The following is a 26,867-nucleotide window of genomic DNA, read 5'->3' as shown; positions in this document are numbered from 1 at the left end:
GAATAGTGGCGTCAAGGGTTTAATACGGAGAAAATTCTGAAAAATAAATGAACTACGACATCTTGACGTGATCACAAAAGCTTTATATTACACACAAAAAAAACACACCAAAGACCTCTAGTTCCTGTTTGCTTTTATTTCCACGTGGGCATTTGTTGGGCAACGTTTGCTGTAGATGAATAACTCAGTTCGATGAATATATAACCTTAACGTGTACATAGAGCTGCATCTTACAACATCCAAGTTCTGTTTTAATTTTATACAAACATATGTACATCAATAACAATGCAATGCAACTATACTGACAGATTTCACTGTAAAAGTAAGTTGACTTGTATACTGACACTTGTTAGATCAATAAATATGGGAAACGGACTCTGGCACTCATCTGATTAACTGTCGCACCAGTCGACCTGCATCATGTACATGTAACAGTGAAAGAACACGAACGACAACAAATATGTATTTTACAATCAAAACTGTTCTACGTTACCCAAGTGGAATTAAGATCGATTAAAAGCTGTGGTTAAAAGGCAACATGTGCAACATATAGCTCTACACTGGAACAACAGCAGCAGCAAAACAAAAGTCTTTAAAAAAAAAAGGTCCACCTGACTGTGACGCTTCAAAAATGTGTACAATATATAAAAATGTAAAAGAGAACGCTTTGACAGTGTGAGCTCAGTCATTCATAACTGAGCAGATCTGTTGTTATGAGACATTCTTTCCATATTCATGTAACCAATTTGTTCAAAGTGCCTTTACCCTGTCGTACAAATTCCTGCTAATGTAAAAATATGCAAACACGTACAATGTGCGCTTTGTACAGCAGATGTGTCCCATTTCCACAGAACCTTACGGCTCCCCTTTATGAACAAGTGTAATGGGCTGTTTGGTTCCAGGCCGAACCGTAAAAGTCATGCCGTACTGATGTTTTGACTGTGGTCCGTTGCTGAAAAAGAAGAAAGCAGTTTGAGCGGACACAGTACTCAAAAATGTACAAGTTAAACTTTAAAAAGTCAAAATTCTCACCTCGTAGGAGCTTTGACTGGCGCCGTCTCCTGATATTTTCTGGCCACTTTATTCTCCAGCTCCCGCATGTCCAGAGTTGCTGCTTTGTTGACAACGGGGACGCTTTTGGTTGGCGGTTTGGCTTTGAGCACAACAGGGATTTTATTGTCCTCATCAGACAGTGGGGTGCCCCAGTCATCAGAACTGGGCTCTGCGTCCTTGGCTGGGCCCATTTTGTGGTCCATTTCCAGCATCTTCTTTTGTAAGATGCTCAGAAGAGTGGCCTGACTGGGGGAAAGATTGGGTGGCAGCTGAGCGGGGGCTGACTTGGGTTTTGTCTGGACTTGTGGCTTTGGTTTGACATCAAAGTCGGGAGGTGGGAGTTTGGGAGGTGCCGGGGGTGGAGGTTTTGGAGGATTTGGAGGAGGAGATGGAACTGGAGCCGGAGCGAGAAGACTCACGGTTGGTCTCGGTACCTTTTTGATGGGAGGGTCAGGGGGAAGGATGGACGGGGGCGGCTCCATCATCTCGTCTAAATCATCAAACTCTGGTGGTGGAGGGAGTAAGGGCACATTCAGCTCCTCTTTACTGTCCTCCTGCTGCACAGGCTGGGACTTCAGGGGACTTTGCTGTGAACTTTGTTTCTGCTCTGTCAGGTTGCTCACAGCTGGGGATGCAGCTGCTGTGATCCTATCAAGAGCTGGATTGGTGGATGGCGTCCGTTCTTTTATCAGTTCAGGACTTCTGGATTTTGCTGGAGTCTGAACTGTTGGTGTGTTTTCCACAGAACTGACAGATTTCAGACTCGCCTGGAGTCTTTCTTCTGTGGATGTTAGAGAAGAGGATGAGCCAGACCTTGGGATCACAACAAAGGAATTGGGACTTGAGTCACTCGGGTGGATGCTTGCACTCGACTGGTCGCTCTTGGCACTGTTTTCCCGCGACAGAGAGTGGTGAGTTGATCTCTGTTTGTCTCTTTCCTTTGCTGCCATTAAAAGAGCCAGCGGAGAGGCTGCCGGTCCGTCTCGTGCCCCGCTGGTTTCATTAGCTTTCAGGTGGCGTAGTTTACGATCCAGTAACGGACTGTATCTGCGGCCCAGACTTGGCACTTCATTGGGTTTGCTCTTGCTGGGATTTGAAATCACCTGAGCACTAAGCTGAGGAGACTTTTGAGGCTGAGACTGGACCGGTTTGGGTATTTCTGGCTTTACTGAAACCGTCTCCGTTTTAGCCTCCTTCTTTATCTCAGGTTGGGGTACCTGAGAGGGTTGGGTGATTTGTAAGTTCTCCTTTATCTCCTGTACGTCTTTGGGAACTGGTTTAGTTGGTGGAGCCACTTTAGAGGCTTTCCCATTCGCCTGGACAACCACCGGGACGGAGTTAACAGACCCAGAGTCTTCCAGGACTAACATCTGCTTACGTTTTGCGTCGATCCTTGATTGATCCTCATACCCACTTAGTATTGAGGTCTTAGGAGCGTTATACAGCTTCGCTGTGTTCTGGGGATTGAAGGTGGACAATGTGGGAGTCTGAACAGGGGGAGGCGGTGCAGGAGACTGTGGTGGGGAGTCAAGGCTGGAGACAGAAGACCATCTCATGGGCTTAGGGGGTGGCACCTTATGAGTCTTTTGCTTTTCAGCAGGGGGGTGTGGCGGGGCAAACCTGGGATGATCAGGAACATTGGCTGGTGATGGAGTAGAAATGGGTATGGATGATCCAGAGCCGGAAGAGCAAGTAGATGGAGGCTTTGGTGGAGCCATCGGTGGCGGTTTTAGGAAGGAATAGTCCTCTTCCACCATGGACGGTGCGAGTGTTGGGAGTTTTGGTGCAGGCATGGAAGGAGGCTGAAGACTGTTCAGATCGCCCATGAAGTCTGGTGGAGGAGGGACGAACGTCCCTGGAGGGGGTGGAGGCGCTGTAGAAGGAGGAGGAGGAACAAAAATCTCTCCTTCCACAAGGTCGGGCACAGAGATAACAGATCCATTGGACAAGTGACTTCCAAGAGCTGTGAAGGAAAACAGAGAGTAACTGCTTTTGTCATCTGTGGCGCATGAGAAGAAAACAGTGTTTAATATTTGACATTGTCCTGCAATCATTTACATATGAACTATATGAGACAAGTTTAGTATGTCAGTAATTACAATATATTTGCCAGAATGGTTGTGAATATGATCACATTCTTCCATTCTCCTTCAAGAATGTCACATTCACCTCAGAATATCTAAACAGGGAGAAATAATTAGAAGGACGGTGAAACTGATTCTGGAGTTTAAATCCTGAACATCAAATAAGATGAAAATCCTTCATTCAGAATTGCTCAGAACTAAAATGAAAAGCATCTTATTCACTTCTTTCTATAAATGCGAACACTCCCACTCTGTAAACATGCTCGCCAGCTGCTATGGCTCTTTGGACATTTCCAGGAGGGTTATTGAGCAATTGCCTGGACAAACATTTACCCGCCTGGCCTTTTTTTCTTTCACTCTAATTGCTGTGATCCATCAACCGAGTCTGAGCAAAGGCACCACAAAATGATTGGAGTCTTATGGAGGTTAAATAAAGGAATTCTAACCTTTTAACCAAGTTAAACCTAAAGTACATAATGGAGGCAGTTTGACGCTCACCTGAACCGTTGGTCTTTGGACCGTTGACGGGGGGAAGCAGAGGGACTTTGGGTGTTGGGACGGCAAACCCTTGAAAACTGTCAGACGAGTACTGAGAAGGAGAAATCAAACACCATCAGATGGGGGACTTGTTCAAATTCCTTGACACAAGAAACAAAGCGTAATTCAAGAACAGCAGTAAAGATGAGATAAACTCTACGTCCTGATCTATAGGTGGATTTTTCTTTTTTTTGCTCACAAGTGTTCACTCTTGAGGTGAACAAACCAGTTTTCAGTTCTGTGTTCTTGCATTATTAGCATCAACAGAACAAAGCTGCAGCCAAATGCGCTTCGTATCACAAGTAACATCCAGCACAAAGACACTCCAATGACTTATTTGCAAGTAATTTAAAGTTAAATCTGTAAAGCAGCTTTGCAGCAAATGCATTCCTGACTTTATTTTTAAGCTCTGTCACAACAGAACCGTAGGTGGAGACTTCAAGAGCAAATGTTTCTGGACTACGGTCACAGTTTGTACACCGGCGCTTTCGCATACTTCAGTCATGAGGAAGATTTGGTGAATCAGAGGATACACCTATTATTCAACGCATTGTTTGTTAAAGTGGGTCTGACGGAGAGAATCACAGGCTGTCACTAGGATACCTGGCTGTTTGTGAGGGAGGGAGGAGACAAAAAAGAAAAGGGACGGCCAGAGAGGGAGAGTTGCCATTCTCCTCTGAGCCCAAACACCACCATAAATAAACAGAGACTGTGTTGACACAATACAAATCCATGACTTTCAACACGGTACGCGCCATTCAAAAGGGCAGAAAATCATTCCATCGACACGTAACTTATGTTTACAGCTGAGCCTCATGATGCAAGTCTGCTGCAGGTAACCAGCTAATGCAATAAAGCAAAAAGCTCACAGCGGTTTTAATAATACAGGAGTAATGAATTAGGATCTAAGATCTGCTAGTGGAAAAGACGTTCACAAATATAAACTAGTGGGACATCTGCTTGATATCACACCTTCCATGACGATCTGTTTTCTAATAATCCCACTTACGTAGCCGCTCGGAAAGGCGTGAACGCTGCATCACCGGCCAAGGGCGTGCCACTAAACATGGTGTATGATCCAGTTTGATTTCATCTGCTTGTTCTCTGCGCCGTGACTCACTTTCATCTGTCGCAGCCGTCAGAGCTGTCCTACCCATGTGCTGCTGGGTGTGCCACGGCCACATGCCACAGACGCATTCACAGAACACTCCCAAACACCGAGGCGAGGTGTGTGAACCGGAGCGCAGATGAGCTTTTTGTGTACATGTGCACCGTGGTGATATAATGAGAGGTCTGTCAGTCACACGGGCAGCTGATGAGTTAAGACGTGTCTTCCCAAACCGCTTAGAAAAGGACTGTTGTGTCGTAGCAGCATGTTGGGATATCTGCACTTGTTATACATAATGGTGACAGACTTGTGGGTGTGAAAATATCAGCACCACAACAAAAACTCTTATTTAAAATTCTACTTAAGAAAAAGAAGAAATGTAATCATCAAAAGCTAAAGTATGAGAGTTGAACTATATATTTTTACTACAGGGGGTGACATGGGTTTTATCTTTAACGTTGTATTTACTTATTAAACTCGTGTTTTTGTGGAATCATATTCTGTCAGCTAACTAGTGGTTGTAACAGTCAGATAAATGTCATATATAAAGTAAAATATTTCCCTCAGACGTGCAGCAGAATAGAAGTGAAGCAAGACAAAACTGAACTAAAGTACAACACTGGACTTTATTTACTACTGACAGTATTATCAACACTGTGTACACGCTACACCTATTTAACACACAGTTTTGTCATTTTCTATTTCTTAACTGTAATTCCAAATTTTATCTTGGTTTTGCAGTTTGTGCTTGCAGTGTGTTGGAACTGGATGTGATTAATCGATTCGTTGTTCACTATTAACTTAATTGTCACCTGTTCTGATAGTCCAATAATTGGTGGGAGGAATTTTTAAAGAAAAAAATATAAAAATCTCCTGATTTCAGTTTGATCAAATCGACTACTTTCTAGTTTGTTTGTTTCCGTGTGACAGTAAACTGAATATCTTTGGTTTGAGGAAAAAAATTAGATGTTTACGGTCTCTGAGAAACATTTTTCACCAAATTCTGATATTTTATGGACCAAACTCCTGATTGATTAATCATTAAAATGACTGACAGTGAAAATAATCTCTACTGAACTGCCGAACAGTCTCGCTGATGATTTATACTGTGGACAAAATGGTCAGATAACGTCCTGTTCCAAGAAAAAAGTGAGCGTTATCACTCCCACCGTGAGATACGAGAAAGGAAGTCCTGAATGAACTGTCGATACACTAAAGTGTCCACTATCAGCTCATTTGCACCTGCAGGGTTCAACATGAAATACTCCTTCCGCTGCAGGTGACCGACAGGGTGGAGACGCGCCACATGCAAATCCTGTGTTGTTTCAACATCACAATATTGGGTATGTAAGAATTCACCTATGAAGCTTTATACTCACAGCGTGATGCTTGACTGTGGGTCGGGCTCGCACGCTGGCCGTCCCTGACTCTGGGATCGCAGACGACTCCAGCACCAGCTCCACATTATCTGAAGGAAGAGAATAAAAGCAGGACGTTAGAAAGTCAGTGAACAATTTGGCCATAATGGACAAACACTGTGGTTGAAGTGGGACACAATAACCGTAGTTGTGCAGGTAATGAGATAGTGTTTGCACCGAGGCGGCCTCTTATTAGCTGTCAGTCAACGTGAGGATCTGCTTTGTGGTTTCTTGTTGCTGACAACAAAATAGCTGCACCGATGATTGTCGTCTGTATTTGCGTCTCCCCGTTGTGTTGCAGTGAAAGTTCAGGTATGGTGACAACTGAGGCTAATTACAGCAGCACAGCAATGTCAAAGAAAAAGTGCCATTTCCAAACAGTTAATCTGTTGTGTCTGAGTCGTAACTATGCTCACTCTTTCTACTCTGCTAAACACTGCTTCTTTACCTATTTATGGTTTGTACTAAAACAGTGGAGCGTAATGAGCTTCAAGTCCCTCGTGTCAGCTTTTCTGTAAGACAACCCTGAATGTGAATAAAAAGAGCCGTGAGGCAAAGACCGAGCCACAGTGACAGTTCTGAACGATAATATCAGAGGTCACTGGAGTCGATGGGAGAGAACAAACTAAGTACATTCCTCTGCTGTTCACTCCGCCGTCAGACATGTTTGTCCAGTAAATGACTGATGAAAGACACTTGACACTGAGAGGCACTTCATCAGAGCTCTTCCAGCCTTCTGAGGCTTTTCATCTGCAGAGAGAGCGACTGAAGAGCATGCCATTACAAACAAGGAAAGCAAAGTGTTTTGTTTTTTTCTCTTCCTTCTGTCATAAAGTATAATAAACCACGCCGATGCCCTCGAGACGTTCACACGCCCGTAAACCAAACGATATGATGATGATGTCACTCCAGGAAAATGTGACAGGAGCTCGGTGTGACCCGCTACAGGATGAGTTCTGTGTGGTGTTAAACCAGTCCAACCAAATCAGTCGTTTCCCTCTTGTGTCCCCTTCCTGATTTAAATAGACAAATGTTCTTTCTCATGTTGCACCTTTGCATATCAATTGTTTTGTTTTGTTTCCTGCTCTCGCCGGTCAAACGGAACCGGTGTCCCGTGGAGCCGGGCCGCTTATCGGATGTCAGTTCATGAAAGTAGATATTCTCCAGGATTTGAGCTGCAATATCGAGATAAAGTTTCTCCGTCGTCATTTCCTGATCTGGAAGGCTGCTTTGCATGTAATTGGACAGTCATCGTTCATATGTCAGTAGTTTGACAAAAATAAAAAATCAGATCAACATCCTGTTTTTGTTTTTTTTTAGGATGGAGTTGAGTTCTTCCAGCTTCATCCTAAGTGGATGCAGGTCGCTCAGTTGTCTATACGACTTAATGTATGTTCTACAAATATATAGTTACAATCAGCCAATCAGAACCAGATTTTTTGTCAGATATTTCATTTTTTTTGTTGTGTATCAAGCATAACTGCACTACAGCCGGTCTGTTTATCAGTAAAATACAATTTCAAATCCAGAGTTCTGGATCTAAATGACAAAATTTAGATCTAAGTGGACAAAGTTAGTTAAAAAAAAATAGAGCCCAGGTCAGTATAAACATACAAGGTCACCCAGATTATCTAAGGAGGGACTTTAACATGAAATAACAGGTTCTTCATTTGTTATTAACAGTCATTTATTACACCTGTTCACCTGAACATGCCACTAAAACACCAATAAGTTTCCTTTACGGTTTCCTTAAACCAGCTGTTTTCCAGGCTCCATGTGGGAGCTTCGTGGCAACTTGAACACGTTTGTCCGTTTCAGCACCAAGTCCAAAGGTCGTGTTGTTCTGCAGCAGAAGCTCCTGTAAACACGGACTCCTGGTTCTGGACCCAGTGGAGGCCCGCTGGCTGCGTACTCACCCATGTCCTTCATTTTGACGTTGGTGTCGAACAGGGACTGGTTCTTTCGACCCAAAAAATTCAGTCCCTTCTTCATCGTGACTGGTCGGTTGGTTTGGACTCTTCGGTTCGGCGGAGGATCATTGGCACATGACTGGTCGGCAGATAAATCCCAGGTGAAGCGCAGGAGAGTCGAGCTTTTTTTTGCGCGACAGGTGCACCGCGGGGCCGCGCAGGTAAACCTGATTCCTGTGATTTGGTGCAAACTTTTTCTGGACAGGGAGAGAAAATGGGGCAAACTCCGCCCACCGCTGCTCTCACCGCGCCGCCCCGCTCGCGCTCCACTCCCAGCTGCAGGTGAGGCGCTGCTCCGTCACGCGCATTCCTGCGACACATCTCACCTGCGGGATGAAGGAGCTGCTGGAAGCACCGTGGTCTGCCTGAGGAGGAGGAGGATGACCATAAACATGAGGAGGAACACGCTTTACAGCCAGTTGGAAGAAAGCCAGATGAGATTCATGCTGCATGGATCACCAACAGGAAATAAGAGGCTGATGGGAAATAAAATGTTTATTTACTGTTATGGTTATAAATTTGATCATAAAATACCCAAGTTATGGACGAACATACAGCTTATCCACTGGCTTTTTCATTTATTACTACTTTATACTTTCAGGCTATAACTGGAAATGAAGAACAAAACAAGTTTGCAAAATCTAAAACTATTAAATTAAATTAAATTACTACGATTACTGAACAGAATAGAACAGAATAGAATAGAATAGCCACTTTATTGTCAAACAGAACATACACTAGCTACTAAAACAAAAACAAAAACAAAAACTCGCCATCAGACTGATAAAAAACAGAACAAATGTTATTAGAAATAAAACAATTGCTATAAGTAGAAACTATATAAAATACACAAAAATATACACATCCACACACATTTATGTCACAGTGAAAGTTGCAGCAGTTTTCCTGCAGTGAACTTAACATAATAATAATAATAATAATAATCTCCTTTCACATTTTGCTGACTCTACCTGAATTGAGAGTGTTTTAGTGCATTATTGCTGCTTTTACTTTCGTGATCAGTTGGAATCTCCCTGCATCCCGTCTCTGTGTGATTTACAAGAATTTCAGGAAGTTTTCAAACACGTGACAATAAAGTTAAAGCAATCTAAACTGATGGGAGTGAAGGGTTATAAAGAAGTGTAGCCTGTACAGGTCAGTGCAGCCAAACAGTAAAACCACAAAGAGACTTAAGCAGGAGTATTGAACCACATTTGATCAGATGTATCAGAAATGTGGAGCTAAACCATTCTGAAGTTTATCAAAACCTGAATATTTAAACAAACTGGAGACTCACATGATCCATCCTGTAGGACAGAGATATGATCTTTAATGTTTGACTGAAGCCTGAACAAAACAAAGCAGTAACTGTTCTACTTGTTGTCCCTCTGGGTGTTTGCTCAGTTAGTTATTAGGTTAAGCTGAAACATTAAGTTTCTGTTATGAATCCATTTTTTTAGTCTTTATGACAAATGTGTGTCATCGCTCAGGTAAAACCTGAACTCCACGGTATTACTTCCCTAAAGACGGTGAAGCATGTGACTTATGTAAGCTGGATAACCACAAAGATGATGCTGAGGAGCCTTGACTAAAGAGGATCAGGGATCCTGTCGGGTTGAGCCGACCCTCCTGACAGCGGCCCGATAGCAGCACTCACTCACTGTCCATCTGACCTAAACGACCACCTTTGCTCTTTCATTCGTTAAGGCCGAGGAGATCCTTCAACATGTTTGTTTACAGGCAGAGCTTTACACAATAGAGACAGTAGAGACATTTCTCTTGTATTCAGACGGCAGCTTTGGCCTTCAGACCTTCTTCAAGTGTTAAAGTATTATACTTAGTGCAAATCTCTGGTACTTGCTCTACATTAGGATTTAATTTTATGCTACTTTATACTTTAAATAACACATTTTAGAGGGAAATGTTTTAGTTGTTACTCCTCTACTGTTACTAGTTTCTGTGTGCATAAAACAATAATAATAATGAAGATATAACGTTGTGTGTTATGCTGAGTCTCTGTGTTATGGGATGGACATTTCTAAAGTCCAACACACCACCAGCTGCTCCCACTACAACCTCAACTATCAGCTCAGTATAAAGTCATCACTATTTTGACGTCAACAGAAAATGCTTTGTAGAAATGAAATGTATTGGATGTAAAAGTATGGATTGGATCACATGAGATGTCACAGATGTTCTTCATAAGGAGTCTACATTTGTATACAGTATACCAACAGTTTTATTATTATTATTTACTTTTATTTACATAGCACCAATTCACTACGTGTGTCATCTCAATGCCCGTCACATGATCAGGTAAAAACCTCACACAGTTATGCTGAGAAACCCAAAATCCCGTTGCTCTTGGCAACGGTGGGAAGAAAACATCAATAATGAGGACGGAGGAAACATCCTGGGAGGAACTCCTGTTTCTTCAGAGTGATCCTGGAAGATTATGATGAGATCCAGCTGTAGTTTAGTCCTTAAAAACAGATTTTAGGCACTTTTTGTTAATGCCATAAGAATATTGTTTAAGCTGAAACAACCGTGTGGCTGAAAGTTTCCAGACAAAGACAGTAAGTCGACGTTTTAGGATGAGTAAGCGTTCACTGTTTATGTTGCTCAGCAACAGTCAAAACCTGAGATTGCTTCAAGAAATAATCATTCATTGGATATGTGTAGTGTTGCACAATGACAAAGAGTGAGCAGGATTATGTTCATTTTTAAGTCAGTTTCTTTGATAATATTTTACTGATATTAAATATAAGTTGACAAATGTACACGTTTAATCATAAACGACGATAAAGGAAGTGGATGTGGGACTAGTTCTGGCCTGTGCGCTTAATTACATAACTGCCGGATTTTCAAAATATTTAAATTATGCTGTCCAGAGAACCAGTCTGTCTTTTCCTGCTCTTGGCTACAGTCACGGTGTTTCTATCAAGTTTGTCTGTCGCACCTAAACCCGGTTTGTACTGGAGACAAAGCAGACTGGTCCATCCAGTTCCTCTGTCCTTGGTGGAAATCCGTCATGCCGCCTGCTGAAATGTGAAGAATGTCGTGGCATGAGCCTCTAATGTTTTACCTCCTTCACGGTGTCGAAGCTCAGATCTGCCCAGCATCAGACACGAGTGGTGGCAGTTTGTTCTGCTACCCAGTGGGTCATTTTAATATTCATATTTAGTTATCAATCAGCACATTGGACTCATTCTGTGACAAGTTTGTATTACAGTGGCTTTTAAAAAAAAACCTCTTTAATTTAATTTAAGCTAATAAAGGCACTTTACACTGGTAATAAAAGGTTTAATTATGTTTTATATGAACAAGGCTCTGATGGCGCGTCTCGACTTCTGCTTTGATCTCCATTTTGGTTTTTTTTGCCATTGCAGCTTTAACTATAAATCACCGACCCGTTTAAAATCCAAACTTAGCACAAAGCTTAAAGTACGCGTCTTTAGATCCGTAAAGTAAAAGGAAACGAACACAGTAAATATTTCATCATTCCATCACGATGACTCACGAAGAGCCCAGAATGAAACCGCAGCTGAAATCTGAACTAAAAGTTATTGTGCAGAAGAATGTGTTTAGTTCCCAACAGTGTGCTGCTGGATCACACGCCCACACGACGGCTTTCTGTTCATTGTTTCAAAAGCGGTTCCAGAAAAAACTGTTCACGTAAAGGCCTGTGGTTTGTACACATTAATGGTGAAGTTGTTTCTGGAGAGAGATGCCAGATCTGTAATGATTTACTTTTATTGGCAGATGAAGTTTTCAGTCAGTCTGTGGTTGTTGTCTGCTGTCAGTCTCCTCTTGTGCACCTGTTTGCTTTCATTTCATTGTCTGGGAGTGATCTACGTTTGTTGATGTAATGTGATCGAGTCGCACGCTTCAGTGAATAAATCATGATGCTGCTTCTTTTTTTAAATTGAATTAATTTGTGTGTGTTTTTACTGATCATTGCGTTCTTATAAACTCCATTGCTGTCGTAGCTTCATGTTCGGTTTCATGGTGAGTTTGGAACATCTGTCCACAGACTAGAGGTGGAACATAAATAAAACAGAAACCAGAATGGCTTTCTCGTCTAGTGATGGAATCAGTAATCCTCAACGTGGACAAGTAATACTGAAGCTATAAGCGTAGCTAAATGCTATTAAGCGAGCGCTCGGTGTACTGAGCCGTTAACATGCTGTACCATCCTGCTCTAACTACTTCTGTCACTCTTATATCTAAAGTTTCTTGGCACCAAATAGCAGATGAGAGACCTTCCTCCTGTGAAGCCAGGGTGAGCTGAGAGGTCGTGCACGGAGAAGACTCGAGGAAGGTTTTGCAAGGATCTAAAAAAAAGCTGCAAAACTGCTATTTGACGATGACAGCTGACTGACTAACATTTCTCATTCGTTGTACGTGCAGACTGAACCTGTGTGAACCTCTGAGTTCACCTCCTGGTTTCTCCTCGGTGTCACTGACCCCTCTCTGCTTTAACAAACCCAGTGTTGGCTGACGTGGGACACCGGCTTCCAGTGGGTCGAATGAACTGAAGCTGACTCCAGCTGTGGCCTTTGTTTCACCTGTAGGACGATGACAGCAGCCTGACATTACACAACACTGTGAAGAAGAAGCTCCACATGCAGTCAGTCAGGCTTCATTCATTCATTCATTCATTCATTCATTCATTCATTCATTCATTTTGGGCTTCGTGTCATCCGTTGGTTCACCCACCAGACTGAAATACCTCTATGAGACAGCTTGAATTGAATTGTGCAAACTCTCCTGACTTTTCATGCCCAGATTTAACTTTTGTGCTGCTTTGGTTTATAACAAACGTCCTGAAAAGCAAATGAGTTGTTTAATGTCAGCATATATGCTGCTGTCCTGGCATGTAGGCATGTATACAAAACAGAGAAGCTTAAAAAGAGGCCGAGGGATGGTTGAGAGTCCACCAACATATGGGACACCATGTGTTCACATCTCATTCAATACAGTGGATTATATCTACAAATAAATGAGCAAAACATGGAACAAATTGAGTTCAATAAATTAAATAACGTCTGAAATGAGTCAGAAATCTCACACCTGATTTTTTTTGGCAGCTGGTGTCGTCCTGTACAGCGGGATTAGCCTCCGCTCTTAGGTCTCTTTAATTAGTTAAGTCTTCACTGGCGACCTAAGTGGATTACAGCCGCTGAGCTTTTCACACAGAGACACGATTGGCCAACAAACAGAGGTTCCTGCTGCTCGCAAACACTTCTCACTCGGCGAAGGGGGCTCGGTGGATGTGATACGTTCTCGATATGGTTTTTACATGAGTTTTCTTTTTTTAGTTTAGTCTTTTTTTTGTTTTGCATTTTCATTCTTAAAAATAAAACAAAAAACAGAAATGGGAAACAGCAATGGGCCGGACATGGAGGAGCTGCAGGCCTGTGAGAGTCATCAGTGGTACAGAAAGTTTATGACCGAGTGTCCATCAGGACTTCTCACCTTCTACGAGTTCAAGAAGTTCTTTGGCCTGAAGAATCTGACGGAGACATCAAACGCATACGTGCGGACCATGTTCACAACATTTGACATGAATGACGTAAGATAACTCTTTATGTTCTTTCTTGAATATGTATTAATCCTAATTTTTTTATTTGAGTAAAGATAAATCCTCAAGAGATTAGTTGCTTTTTATCTTTTTCTGCACTGACAGGCTTTAAAGCAACAGATACGTTGCAAACAAAAAGAAAAAGTTTTGCTTCACTTCTACATAATTAATTTGAACTTCTGATATTAAGAATACTATTGAAGCTAATAACACACTGCTATGCTACAAGAACTGTTACCAGCATTAGAAATCACAAGCCTCGCTCCTCTCATCATCAGAAAACCCACAGTGACATAAACAAACATATAACATAAGATTATTTGCTGATTATTTTTCACAACAATATACATATGGGTGTATTATTTCATGTCTATGAAAAGGTTCTGGCAAACCTCTGCAGGCAAAACTCTACGATCAGAGAAACTGTGCATTTTGCTTCATTGTCTGTTTGTGTTGTCACTGGAGGAAAGTTGTTCAAATTATTTCTGTCTGAGAGGAACTTAGCCTATTAGAGAGGGGGCTTAACCTGCCGACGCTGACCTACAACCTTAAACAAGAATGGTGCAACCTCCTTACGTAGGCATGAGAACTAGTGGCAGGTGTACAGTCCTCCTCTGATGTATTCATAGCCTCCCATTAAAGAAGGAAAAAAACTGCTTCAGTCGCTGGAATAAGTCAAAATTGATAAAAATAAAAAAAAAAGTAATAATAAATAAATATGTAATGAAAACCATGACATTGCTTTTGAATTGTGGTTCAACAGAAATATATATATTTTAAAAAACAAACAAAAAACAAACCAGCATGATGGCACCGTAAACTAATATGTAGCTGAACAACCCTCTGAGCCAATCACTGCCATCAGGTGTTTCCTGCAACTCTCAGTCAGACTTGTGCACCTGTTGACAGGTATTCTGATTTCATTGCTCATCAGCAAAGTGCTCTCATTTGTCCAGGACAGTTTTTTTTTTTTTTTTTTAATTATCCCTTTTAAACACAATTCAAAAAGCAATGTCATATTTCACTAAATTATAATTTAGCAAATTTTTATTTATTATTACTTTTTTCAGTTTCTAGTTAATTAATTGTGAATTTTGCCTTTTCTTTTTAATGGAAGGGGATGAATGCATCTGAGGACGACTGCATGCTCAGTGATTGAGTTTCAAGCATAAATGTGTTTATTTCATTGGTTAAGGATGCTTTATTAGGTCACGGTTAAACAAACAGGGGTCAGCAGGGATCAGCTGGTTTCGTTCACTGCCTCAGGTGCTTCCTCAGCTCTCTGCTAGTGACACTGCTGACTGTATGTTGGGCTTTTCCAGGACGGCTTCATTGACTTCATGGAGTACGTAGCTGCTCTGAGCCTGGTGCTGAAGGGAAGAGTGCAGCAGAAGCTCCGCTGGTACTTCAAGCTGTATGATATAGACGGGAGCGGCTGCATCGACCGCGAGGAGCTGCTGCTTATAATTAAGGTGAGGATGAGGACTTCATGTCATAGTTCAAGCTCGGCTTACTGACAAACCGGAGAAAATCCCAAGTCCTGGAACAACCTGCTAAGACCACCCAGGTCTGACTGGGACACAACAGAAATCACATCTCAGACTTTAGTGGTGCAACGTGTGGAGGCAAAGCTGGCAGCCTGCTGACATCTGCTGGCTGGAAAATGTAACGGTGACAGTCTTGAACACAACCTGCTGTTTTTGTGTCTTGGTTAGTCCATCAGAGCAATCAATGGAGTTCCTAGTGAGATGTCAGCAGAGGACTTTGCAAACATGGTGTTTGATAAGATTGACATCAATGGAGACGGTAAGAACCCTGAGCTGTATGAACATCACTATAGGAGCCACTATACCTGTATCTATATCTATTTATTGCAATGTACCAGATCTATAGCTGTGGCCTGCTATATAAGATAAGATAAAGCTTTATTAATGGTGATGATAACCTATCTCTATCTTTACCTGAAGAATGTGTGCGTTGATCCCATTTCCAGGTGAGCTGTCCTACGAGGAGTTCATGGAGGGCGTTCAGAACGACGAGGTGCTGCTGAAGATGCTAACAGAGAGTCTGGATCTCACACACATCGTCCAAAAAATTCAAGGAGAGATGAGGGCCAACGTCTAATTTACCGACTTTATGGACCCTGAATGTTATATATATTTACGTGTGACTGTGCCACGGTGTGAACATCTGGACTCACACTTTGATAGCTCACAAGACGTGATGAGGACAGGTGGACGAGGATCAGTGTCTGGGGTTCTTACCTGCTTCTCATCCACCCTGAAGAGCCGCTGAGTGGAGTCAATCATGCAACCTCATCACCTCCAATGTTTCCAAACTGGACCTAAAACATTCCCTCTGCAGCAGCAGCAGGTTTGCACATGAACAAGCAATCTACAGAAGCAGCAATAACGTCCAGCGAGACAAAGATGCTGCTTCGGGACTAAACGTCCTCTTGTTGTCACTGAGCAGCTCCTGTGTTGTGAAGACAAGCTGATCTTAATCACTGCAGCTGTTTCACTGTTCAGATGCTTCCTCTGCTGAGTCCAGCTGGAGCAAACGCTGCATGATTCCTCTCTAGTCTGCATTATGTGCCATTATTGCCATTTGATATTTAAATTTTATGTATTTAAAAACAACAACTCTTGTCAGTACCATTTGGAGACTCCTCCGTTTCTTCAGTTGGAGTGTTTCACATGTTGTAGACATCTCCCCTCTTCTGCGCTGTTGTTTTCATGTATTTTTGCAAAGCCTATACAGCAAAGGTTATTTTTTATACTTTGAGTGAGTTAGATGTTTGCGGTAAATCCACTTGACAGTGTTGTATATTTTAAAATAAAAGATCACAATGAAGTTTATCACAACTTTCTTCCTTCATCAGTCTGATTCCAGCCCCTCCTGTTGCTAAGAGCAGCCATCAGGATGTGTCTGCTTTGTTATTTATGTTTTCCTCTGCGGGGCCTTTCAGACTGTAGTATCACTGAAGAAGTGTGAACAATGTCTCTGGGACTCTTTCTGAAACACCAGACTGACTGCTGTTGGGGGTTTGTTCCTGAAGTTCCACATTAGATTAGTTCCTGACATTATCGGGTCTACTGGCTTCAGACTTTGTGGTTTAAAAAGTTTTAAATATTTTTTGGGGGCTGCACGGTGGCTCGGTGGTTAGAACCTTCACCTCACAGCCAGAAGGTCGCCGGTTTGCGTCCCGGTGAGGACACCCGGGATCTTTCAGTCTCCATGTTCTCCCCGTGCAGCGTGGGTTCTCTCCGGGTTCTCCGGCTTCCTCCCACAGTCCAGAAACATGCTGAGGTTAATTGGTGATTGTAAATTGTCCGTAGGTGTGAATGTGAGTGTGCTTGGTTGTCTGTCTCTAAGTGTAGCCCTGTGATAGACTGGTTACCTGTCCAGGTGAACCTGCCTTCACCCTGAGTCAGCTGGGATAGACTCCAGCCCCCCATGACCCTGGTGAGGATTAAGCAGATAATGGATGGTTGGATTCCCGAAGACGACAGACGGAGCAGAATCGACTGTGTGACCAAATACATTTTGGTGTGAGACGGACTTCCAACATTAATAACTGGTTTTCATTCAGTCTTCAAGTAGCTCAGTGTGAACCCTTATTTTGAAATGACAAAACCAGGACGTCTGTGTGGAGTCTCACCTCTCCAGGTCACCATAATTCCAACAGCATTAACAAAAAGCAACTGGTCTTCTCTATTTGCTCTTTGAAGTTGTTTCATCTCTCATCCAGGAGGTTTCTTCAGGTCAGAAGGCTTCTTGAATGAGAGATGAAACATCTTCAAGAACCAGAATGACAAATCCTGTCGCCTTCTGCTGAAGCTCTGAGGGAAAAAAAACCCTGTAGTGCATGGATGTGTTACGGCTGTTGGTGATGCCGTTGTTATTTCATATGTGAAGTTTAACAAGCACACAAAAGGAAAACTGAACAAGTGGAGCATCAGTTTCTCTACAAGTAGTTTTTGGTGGTTTCGACCATTTTGCTTATGACCCCTTAAAATCCAGTAGCATCCACATGGCACCCCTCAGTTTATGAAACTTCCTCCTTGGATTATTTCATATGACTGAATTTAGTGGCCGAAGACAAAAAGTTAGGTCGTGTTTCACAAAAAGACAAAATTAGAGAGAGGTTAGAAAAAATAAGCCTAATTATTGATGACAGGTATTATTCTGTTTCTTCTGTCTCTTTAATCACCTGGTGACCCCCTTGTCCAGTCCACATATGATGGGATTACTGGGGGGGGATCTGCTCCTACAACATCATTTAGGCAGTTTGCACTTACCTGAGTTACCCAAACCACAGCCGGCCTCTGTAGCACCAGTTCACATCCAAGCATGCAAAAACCCATCATTAGCATCACACACGCTGCAACAGGCACACTATGGATGTCACGGTGAAACCAGAAACACCGAGGGCCAGATGCGGACGCACGCTCACCGGATCAAGAGCAGCAGTTTCAGGGAGTGGTTTGTTGTTGTCGAGCCGTTTGTCTTCCTTTTATTATTCGTAATGGGATCATCACCAACGGTCCACTCGTCTTGTGCCACCTCATGGTGAATGTTTAGATTTTTTTTTTTGAATGGAAATTCCCTCTCTGACTAGAGGTGCCAAAAACAGCAGGCTTCATTCAAACAGCGGTTTTAATCAGAACATGCAAATACTTGAACCTGTGTGTCTGCGGCGAAGACAAAACTGTTTTGTGAAATTATTCCTGTAGCCGGATGATCACAGGGGATCTTATAGTGTTGTTTCCATTATTTAAACTATGAGTTTTGTTACATCCTTGTTTAATATCCTGCAGCTAACATCATTTACAGATGTGTTCATATCTGAAATAAACAAATGAGCTCTTTTACATTCATCCTATAAGCTACAATATTTAAAATACATCCCTCATCAAGTCATTTTGATGCAATAATAACACACCAGTGTCAATGTAGGGCTGTAGTCCCTCTTTGGCAGATGGAAAACTGTATTATACGACTGGAACTGGTCTTTTAAAGCTCTTTCAACTGGTATAAAGAAGTGGAGTGTTTATCCTGCAGAACATAGAGACGATACAGTCATGTGTTTTTGCATTATTTTGCATTTAATCTGTTTTTTTCTTCTTTGTGTTTTTGGTGGGGCAAAACAGCTGTTACAAGTCATGTCAGTCACAAACATTATTTGCTCGTGGTTCTCCTTTCCTCCTTCAAAGCAAAGCTCATATGAAATTGCAGCGAGAAATTAAAAAGAAAATCAATTATATGAACACCAGAGATGATAAATAATAACAAAAAAGGTGTCACAAAAACGGTAGGATGAGTAGGATGGAAGAATCACTAATGTCAATGTAATTCCCAGAAAAATAATGTTTCTGTATATATGATAAGTGTCTAGATGTGTGCAAATATCTGCATTATTTTACATTCTGTGTAGATGAAGCCTCTGCAATATCTATTATATATATATCTATAATCTGACTGACTGAATGATTATTATTATTATTGTTGTATAAAATATATGTTATATTGATTTTTTTTTTTTAAGTGAGATTTTACAATATTGAATTTGCCTTCTGGGATAAATAAAGTATTTTTCATTCATTTCATTCATTCATATCTGAAGAGTTCATTTGCAAAAACAGATAACTCCATTTTTGTAGAGTTTCAGAAAACTTAAGCTTTTGTTGTTTGCTTGAGAAAATATCAATGAAACTGAAGTTGAGTGGATTTGACTCAGTAGAAATGACAAAAATAGAGAAAACTGAAGTTTGATTGATGTTGTCTCAGGTTTTCTGAAGGTTTGTGAAGATGGAGGTATCTGTGTTTGCAAACGAACTCTTCATTTTCTCCACATATGGGAGAGTTTGTGCCATATTTTTTTAATATACAGAATACTACTGTGCAATATCAATATTTTTTTTAACACATGGAAGGATATGTGATTAATCAGTATTTCTCTGAACATAGTTCAGAAGAAATCAGCACAATATCAATATTATTGTGTCCAACACGTCCGCTGTCTGCTGTGTGATGTTCCTGAATGTTTAAATGCAGTCAGGTCCACAGAACATGTGTCCATGAATGAGTGTAAAGAAAAACCAGACTGAATACATGCTCATGTGGAGATCAGGATGGATCTGGATCCTACGTGAGAAAAACTGGTCAGATGTGTCCACGCGCTCCGTGAAAAGCAGCTGCTCGGAAAGGTGTGTCACCGCCGTGACGTCACGGCCGTACCTGAGTTTCGGTGAGGGAAAAAAGGGGGAAGGACCGAGCGAGTGAAAAACATCAGCTCGTCTCTGCTCCGAGGAGGAGAGAGAGAAAAAGACAACAACTTTTCCTCTTTTTGTTATTGTCGGTCAGCGTCGTCGTCGAAGCGGATCTGCGGTCAGTTTGGAGACGGAACAGTTGGTTTTGTGTCCAGCTGCTTCTTCGGGCCTCTCCAGCACCTCCACAACTTCCTGCTTTGCCACAGGTACGTGCGTTCTTCTCCCGGTATCATGTTCGGCCGCTTTGGTTGTTTTAGTTTCCTATCACTTCTCCTGACGCGTTTAAAGACGCGCTTCAAATCACACAGGCTCCCAAATCCGTGCGCAACTGCACAGATGTCCCAAACAGGCCGCTCCGTCTGTCCAAGTCAAGCCCGGCAGCTTTTAGTCTGTTTGGAAAATCCGGCTGTGCAGGATTTCGCTGCGCTATCTGATTGTACACAAGATCCCCAGCTAATGAGGAGGCCACTCTCTGCTCTCTTCTTGTCCGTCAGGATGTCCGTCACCCCGCGACGCGTCCGCCTGAAGCCCTGGCTGGTCGCTCAGGTGGACAGCGGACGATACCCGGGTCTGGTGTGGATTGACCGGGACGCCATGCGCTTCAGGATCCCATGGAAACACGCCACACGACACACACCGCAGCACGAGGATGAGGACACCATATTCAAGGTAAAAGACTCTTTGGGTTCACCGGAAACAGAAGAGACTTGTTGGTTTTGTGCTGAATCTGAAAATACGCGCAGGTTGGAGCCTCCTCCTGCGCAGCCGGTGACTCTGACAGTCCGCATATTTCTTCATCCCTGGTTTATGTGCTGAGTCATGCCAGTGAAGCATTGTTTTAAAAATGGACAAATATGCTGAAAAAAAAGTTTGCATTCAGCCTCTGGGTTTGCAGGTTGGTTACATAAGGAATGAGAAGCCATGCATGGGGTCTAAGGTGCAGGTGGGCGGCTCAGTGCTGGGGCCCAGCAACGGATTTCACATCAAACTGGCAATTAGCAAATCACAAAAGCTGCAGTTTAAAATATGCCTCATGCAGCAAGTCTAACCAAGAATGTAAAGTGTCACGTCAATGTTTTACAAATCCATCCTCCATGTGTGACTTTTTCACATAGTAATGCTCAGTCATGTTTTAAATCTGTTACTCTGAATATTGAACTGAAGCTTTACATTGAAAAAGTCACATTTTAAATCAAATTGCTAAAACTTCAAGAAAAATGTAGAGTTACAATTTTAAAAATGAGACTTTTCCCCTAAATCATTTACCCGTATAGGTTCTGTTGATGCACTGGGTCTGTATTTGTGTTGCTGCGATTAGAGATTGAACTGATTCTGGGAAATGTAGTTTTTTGTTTTTTGTTATTTATGAGATTGTAATTGGGTGTCTTACGTCTTAGCTATGTTTCTGCACGTGTGCCAAGTCACTGTTTTTAAAGAAAAAGGTCACAATACAGGAAAAATTGCTGCAAAATTAGTAAGTTGGGTTGAATTTTTTGGAGTCAAGTGACACCATTTAAAATCAGACCTTTAGGAGCGACGCCCCTCTTCCTCTGGCGTAGCTGTGAATGCATTTTGCAGCTATGAGACCTTGTCATGGACACTTGATGTGCACAGCGCCTGGCCTCTTTCAACAGACAATGCAAGTAACAGTACTGGTTAAAAATAAGAAAAAATGTGTGGATGCTGAGTGGAAAAATCTGAAGATGTTGAAACAGCCTGTGACACTGATACCTCCGTGTTCCTCCAGGCGTGGGCCGTGGAGACCGGGAAGTTCCAGGAGGGAGTTGATGAACCCGATCCCGCCAAGTGGAAAGCTCAGCTTCGATGCGCCCTGAACAAAAGCCGGGAATTCAACCTCGTGTACGATGGCACCAAAGAGGTCCCCATGAACCCTCTGAAGATCTACGACGTGTGCGACATCCCACAGCCGCTCAGCAACCAAGGTGCACGAGAGCGGTGTGAATACGGTGGATTGTCCTTATCCTCAGTTCTTCTTTACACAATTTCTTGCTGCTTCTCACCCTGCAGGCTCCTCAGACGCTGGCTCCTGGACTCCACACGATGAAGATGGCGGTGAGGAAGATCTTCCAGATACACCAGGCTCTCCCCCTCCGTATCCGTCCAATGGTGAACAGCTTTTCCTCAAACCTTACAGCTGTTTGATATTTTGTGGCCGAAAAATCCGCAAGCAAAGCAAAAAGGTGCTGCTGTGAATGACAAACTGTTTCTTCTCTCTTTCCTCCTGTAGGCACCAGCCCCTCTCCTCTCATCATGTGGTCTCCGATGGGCTCGGAGTCGTCCATGCAGCCCCCTAGTTGCCCTCCTTCCAATGAAGTCTGGCCCAAAGAGGAGCCGGTGGATGTGGAGATGCACCCGACGCCTCTGGATGACCTGCGTCCTGCTCCTCTGCCGGATCCCTCCATGCAGCCCCCTCTGCTGACCGAAGCCTTGTTTGCTTCTCCAGAAATGTGGATCAGTTCCCTCCCCAGTGAGTGTTTTCTGAGCCTATTAGCTCTCCCGGTCCAGACGAGTTCCTTGACGTTTCTTAGGTGACCAAAATGTGACTGCCTCAAAAGTTTTCTTTAACCTGCAAGACGCTGTGGCTTTAAACAATCAGCCAACCAAAGTTTAACTGAAATGAACAGTCAGTGGAGCGATTATTTTAGAAATAACTCAGCAGCTGTCAAGGAAGGAATGTTTGCTTTTCCCCATTTTAGACGACAGCCAACTCAACAACTTTGTGTTCTGGACAATAAATCAAGCCTGTTTCTCTGGGAAACAATGATGGCCTTTTTTCTATTTATGTTCTGTAATTGTAGGCAAAACAACTAGTCTTTTAATTGAGAAACTAGTAATCAGATCAATAATAAAAATAAAAAATAAAAAAAAAAGTAGGTGCTGTGCGTAGTGGGAGGATGCACAAAAGTTGTTCTTATTTAAACGGTGACAGTGAAGTGTTGATGTTAATTCAATTCAAATAACTTTATTTATCCCCTAGGGACAATTCAAAAGCTCACTGATTATTTAATATAAAGACATAAAAAAAAAAGAAAACAACAAACCACATCATAAATATCTCATTATATTACGTGGGATGAAATTTGGAGAGTCAGGGGTCATGACTTCCAATCTGTTAAGCACAGTCTGAAGCTGCAGCTGCCTTTGCTTTAGGCTGGATGTAGACCAGGATTAAAAAACATAGCTGGGAGAATTCCCTAGGAAGGTGGAAAAAAAAACAGCTGTATAATTGAACCTACACTCACAACTTGACGCCACACCTTCAGTAAGATGAGGTGTGTGTTTAAGCTTTTGGGTGTACTGTTCCTTTAACCGAAGCATCTCTTCAGTTGCACACCACACAGAGTTCTAACACGTCTGTCCTGCTGCAGTGACGGACCTGGAGGTGCAGTTCCTCTACAGAGGGAGGGAGATGTGTCCCACAGTGACCGTCAGCAACCCGCAGGGCTGCAGGCTGTTCTACGGAGACCTGGGGCCCATGGTCAACCAGGAGGAGCTGTTCGGGCCGATCAACCTGGAGCAGCTACGCTTCCCCAGCACAGAGCACATTACCAATGACAAGCAGAAGGTCTTCACTAACCGCCTGCTGGATGTGATGGACAGAGGCCTGATCCTGGAGGTCAGCGGCCACGACATCTACGCAGTCCGCCTCTGCCAGTGCAAAGTGTACTGGTCCGGCCCCTGTGCTCCCAACCCCGGCGCACCCAACCTCATAGAGCGGCAGAGGAAGGTCAAGCTGTTTTGTCTGGAGTCTTTTCTCAGCGGTGAGTGTTTCCACTGCATCATGCTTGAATTGTTGATTCTAAATGATTTTCTTTATTTAGTCCACTCTGCTGTGGGAAAGAGTTCTAATAACGTCTTTGCTGGACGTGCAGGTGTGATCGCCCACCAGCGCAGCCAGAATCCGAGCCCTCCCGACTTTGAAATCAGCCTGTGTTTTGGAGAGGAGTGGCCCGATGGTAAACCGAAGGAGAGGAAACTTATCATGGTCCAGGTGAGAGTATATCGCAGTTTTTTGTATTTAAAGGTCCCATCGAGGGATAAGTGCCGTAATGTCCGGACTATAAGCTGCTACTTTTTTCACACACTTTGAACACTGATGCGGCTAATTTATGGATTTTTACGAGTTTAACGAATTTGCGTCGAGATGAAAGTGACGTTGAGAGCGACAACAAAAGACAGACTGAGGAAGTGACGGAGTGATTCTGAGGCTGTTTGACACTGAAGAAGACGACTTTAGTGGTTTTAGTGCAGGAGGAAGATGAAGATAGCGATCAGTGACTTTTCCTGGTAGGGTGCTGTATGTTTTATTTTCTTAACCAGTCGTGTTACAGGAACTGTTCAGAAAAAAGCATCTATGATATGTATTTAATTAAAAGTTTAAAAGCATCTTTCTGTGTAAATATCTCGTGTTACAACGTGGACACCTGCAGCTTAGAGACAAGTGCAGCCTGGATATGAACAATTTATTTTTTCTTTTTAAAGTTAGTGGGTGCAGCTTATATTGAAGTGCGCTCAATAGTCCAAAAATTACGGTAAACAAGGGACAAGCAGGGCAGTAAACAAGGGAGGAGATGGTTCACTTTTATACCTGTCTGCTTTAAAACCTAAAACAGTTCAGTGACAGGTTTGAACGCTCATGTTTTCCTGCATTAAAGAGAACAAGCAGCCGTCGACTCTTCTTACTTGGACATTTTTTAAATGATATAAAAGGTCAAAGGCTGCTGTGTAATAGTTCACATTGAAGACCAGCTGTGGATCCTCGCCACACGTGGACGATTGTAAAGAGTCTGAATGCGCCACATCTGATTCGTCCGTCTCGCCCTCTCTCGCCCTGCAGGTGATCCCCGTGGTGGCCCGAATGATAAGCGAGATGTTCTCCGGAGACAACACACGATCGTTCGACAGCGGCAGCGTCCGGCTGCAGATTTCAATCCCGGACATCAAAGACAACATAGTGACCCACCTGAAGCAGCTGTACTGCCTGCTGCAGGGCCACCAGGGCCAGGAGGGCTGGGCGCTGCCCCCCGGCTCGGGCCTCAACATCGCCCAGGCTCTGCAGAACCAGTGAAGCAGGCCACACTGTGAACTAATATACAGGAGGTGTATATTTCCCTGCTGACACTGAGAGTTAATCATATTTAGGAGTGTGCTCAATATTCTGTAGGATTCATATGCTTGTACGCTTCTGTCTAGTCTAAATGTGCTGTGATGATGCTGTTCTATATATAAGAGCTGTAGACGGATGTGATGGCTGCGTGGGCCAAAGTCCTGCCGGCGACTGTAGTTAATGAGTTACAGATATTGCCCTGTGCCTGTTATTTATCCAAAATGGTTCAACAAACTTTCCTCGAGTTTGTCATTCATCAAGCAGAGCAGAATGCTTTTTATCTTTTGACCTTAAATCTAGAGTGAGATCTGTATGTTTAGGCAAAAAATATCAGCAAATGTGAATCAAAGTATGGCTGGATATGGATTCCTCTACAGTTCATGCACCACCGTGCTGTCCAGCTGTTTGAGATCTCACCGTCCCGAGCACATGCAGGTGGTTTTTTTAATAGAATCAGCCATTTTATTTTTCCATTTACACTGTAGGATATTTTTATATTCACCTCTTTCATCTTTTCGAGCTGTTTGTTGTATCCAGGCGGCCGTTTAACTGAACACCATTCAGCTACGTGGGTCTCTTTGGAAATAGATGCCACTGCACTTTGGGCGCTGAATGAGGTTTTATGGCGTGTTGAATGTCCGTGTATGTACCCTGTGATTGCATGTTTATTTTATCAATAAAAATGGTGAAACAACTCTATTTTTCCCCCCAGTTTTATAATGAAGACAAAGTAAAGTTGCCTTTAAGGGTGAAATATGTCTGCTTGCATCGATGCAGCTCTTCGGGGGAAACTGTAGCTTCTTGTTAAAACAGTGTTTGTGCTGCTGCTGGAGGATGAGTTTTTTTCTTTTTCCTGCAGCTCAGAACCCTCTGAAGGTGCCCTAATTTTGACTGCTTTAGATAAACAGCAGCCAACGTGGTGCCGGTGCAATCTGAGAACTGGCATCAACTTTACTGTCGAGTCGGTTTCCACATATGAGCAATGATTTGATGCATAACAGTAAATTAGAACATTCAACGTGCTCTAATCTGCTGCATCAGTTCAGGCCCTGAACCTTCAAAATCAAGTCATTTTGTCAGTAATTATAATTTGATTTCCCTCCTCCTGACAGTAAATACTGTAAAACATTGACTCTACAGACCAGACAAACCTAAAGCAGCACATTTACTGGAGTTAAAATAGACTGATGGATCAGTTCTTACACTAAAATAATTCTATTGAGCCTAATAGCGCTGATGGAGGAGATATAATTCATAAAAGTACTGCGTAGGCATTAATACAGTGGAAATGTTACTGTATGTGGTCACACACTAGTAAATTGGATCCGTTTACTACTTTCCTTTTTGATAATTGCGCTGTTCAATGCCACGTTCTGTATGTTTCTGTATATTTAAAGATCCTAACATGCAACAAAAAGTGAAATAGGCACCGATTTTATAACTTTAAAACTATTAAAAATATTTGATGCCTACAGTTTTTGAGATACTTCCAGGAGCTACTTTCCATCCTGACTTCACCGACAGGCTCGCTGGGATTTGTGTAGGTTTGTTATTTAGCCACTGGCTGATTTTCCGGTTGAATGATCTTAAATAAGCTCTCAGATCAGATGACGTGAACCCTGCCAGCTCTTGCAATTGACCTCTTTGCACACAAGTTATGTGCCAGATCCTTGGAGCTAAATATGGTCATGTTGTTTCATTACATCACGGAGG

The 26,867-nt window shown here is 42.7% G+C and overlaps 3 protein-coding genes across 3 annotated transcripts; 2 read left to right on the top strand and 1 right to left on the bottom strand.

Annotated features, from left to right (window-relative positions):
- Positions 1–116: 116 nt before the first annotated feature.
- LOC103362898 (proline-rich extensin-like protein EPR1) lies at positions 117–8,350 on the bottom strand. Its single transcript, XM_008289424.1, has 5 exons — positions 8,117–8,350; positions 6,162–6,250; positions 3,636–3,726; positions 1,033–3,016; positions 117–952 (listed from the first exon to the last, which is right to left on the bottom strand). The coding sequence occupies exons 1-5, from the start codon at positions 8,190–8,192 to the stop codon at positions 856–858; spliced, it is 2,337 nt and encodes a 778-aa protein (XP_008287646.1). The 5' UTR covers positions 8,193–8,350; the 3' UTR covers positions 117–855.
- Positions 8,351–13,547: 5,197 nt separating this feature from the next.
- guca1ab.2 (guanylate cyclase activator 1Ab.2) lies at positions 13,548–16,546 on the top strand. Its single transcript, XM_008289423.1, has 4 exons — positions 13,548–13,745; positions 15,077–15,226; positions 15,470–15,560; positions 15,748–16,546. Exons 1-4 carry the CDS (start codon positions 13,548–13,550, stop codon positions 15,876–15,878), a joined length of 570 nt encoding a protein of 189 aa, XP_008287645.1. The 3' UTR covers positions 15,879–16,546.
- A 3,101-nt stretch (positions 16,547–19,647) lies between these two features.
- Positions 19,648–25,853, top strand: irf6 (interferon regulatory factor 6). The gene is made up of 8 exons (XM_008289421.1): positions 19,648–20,232; positions 20,521–20,695; positions 21,774–21,969; positions 22,055–22,153; positions 22,275–22,514; positions 23,416–23,808; positions 23,920–24,038; positions 24,885–25,853. The coding sequence occupies exons 2-8, from the start codon at positions 20,522–20,524 to the stop codon at positions 25,113–25,115; spliced, it is 1,452 nt and encodes a 483-aa protein (XP_008287643.1). The 5' UTR covers positions 19,648–20,232; position 20,521; the 3' UTR covers positions 25,116–25,853.
- Positions 25,854–26,867: the final 1,014 nt, after the last annotated feature.

Source organism: Stegastes partitus, unplaced genomic scaffold, assembly GCF_000690725.1.
Source record: "Stegastes partitus isolate 25-593 unplaced genomic scaffold, Stegastes_partitus-1.0.2 Scaffold614, whole genome shotgun sequence".
Lineage (NCBI taxonomy): Eukaryota > Metazoa > Chordata > Actinopteri > Pomacentridae > Stegastes > Stegastes partitus.
The sequence above is the reverse complement of the archived record's forward strand: the minus strand, read 5'-3'. Positions and strand labels throughout refer to the sequence as shown.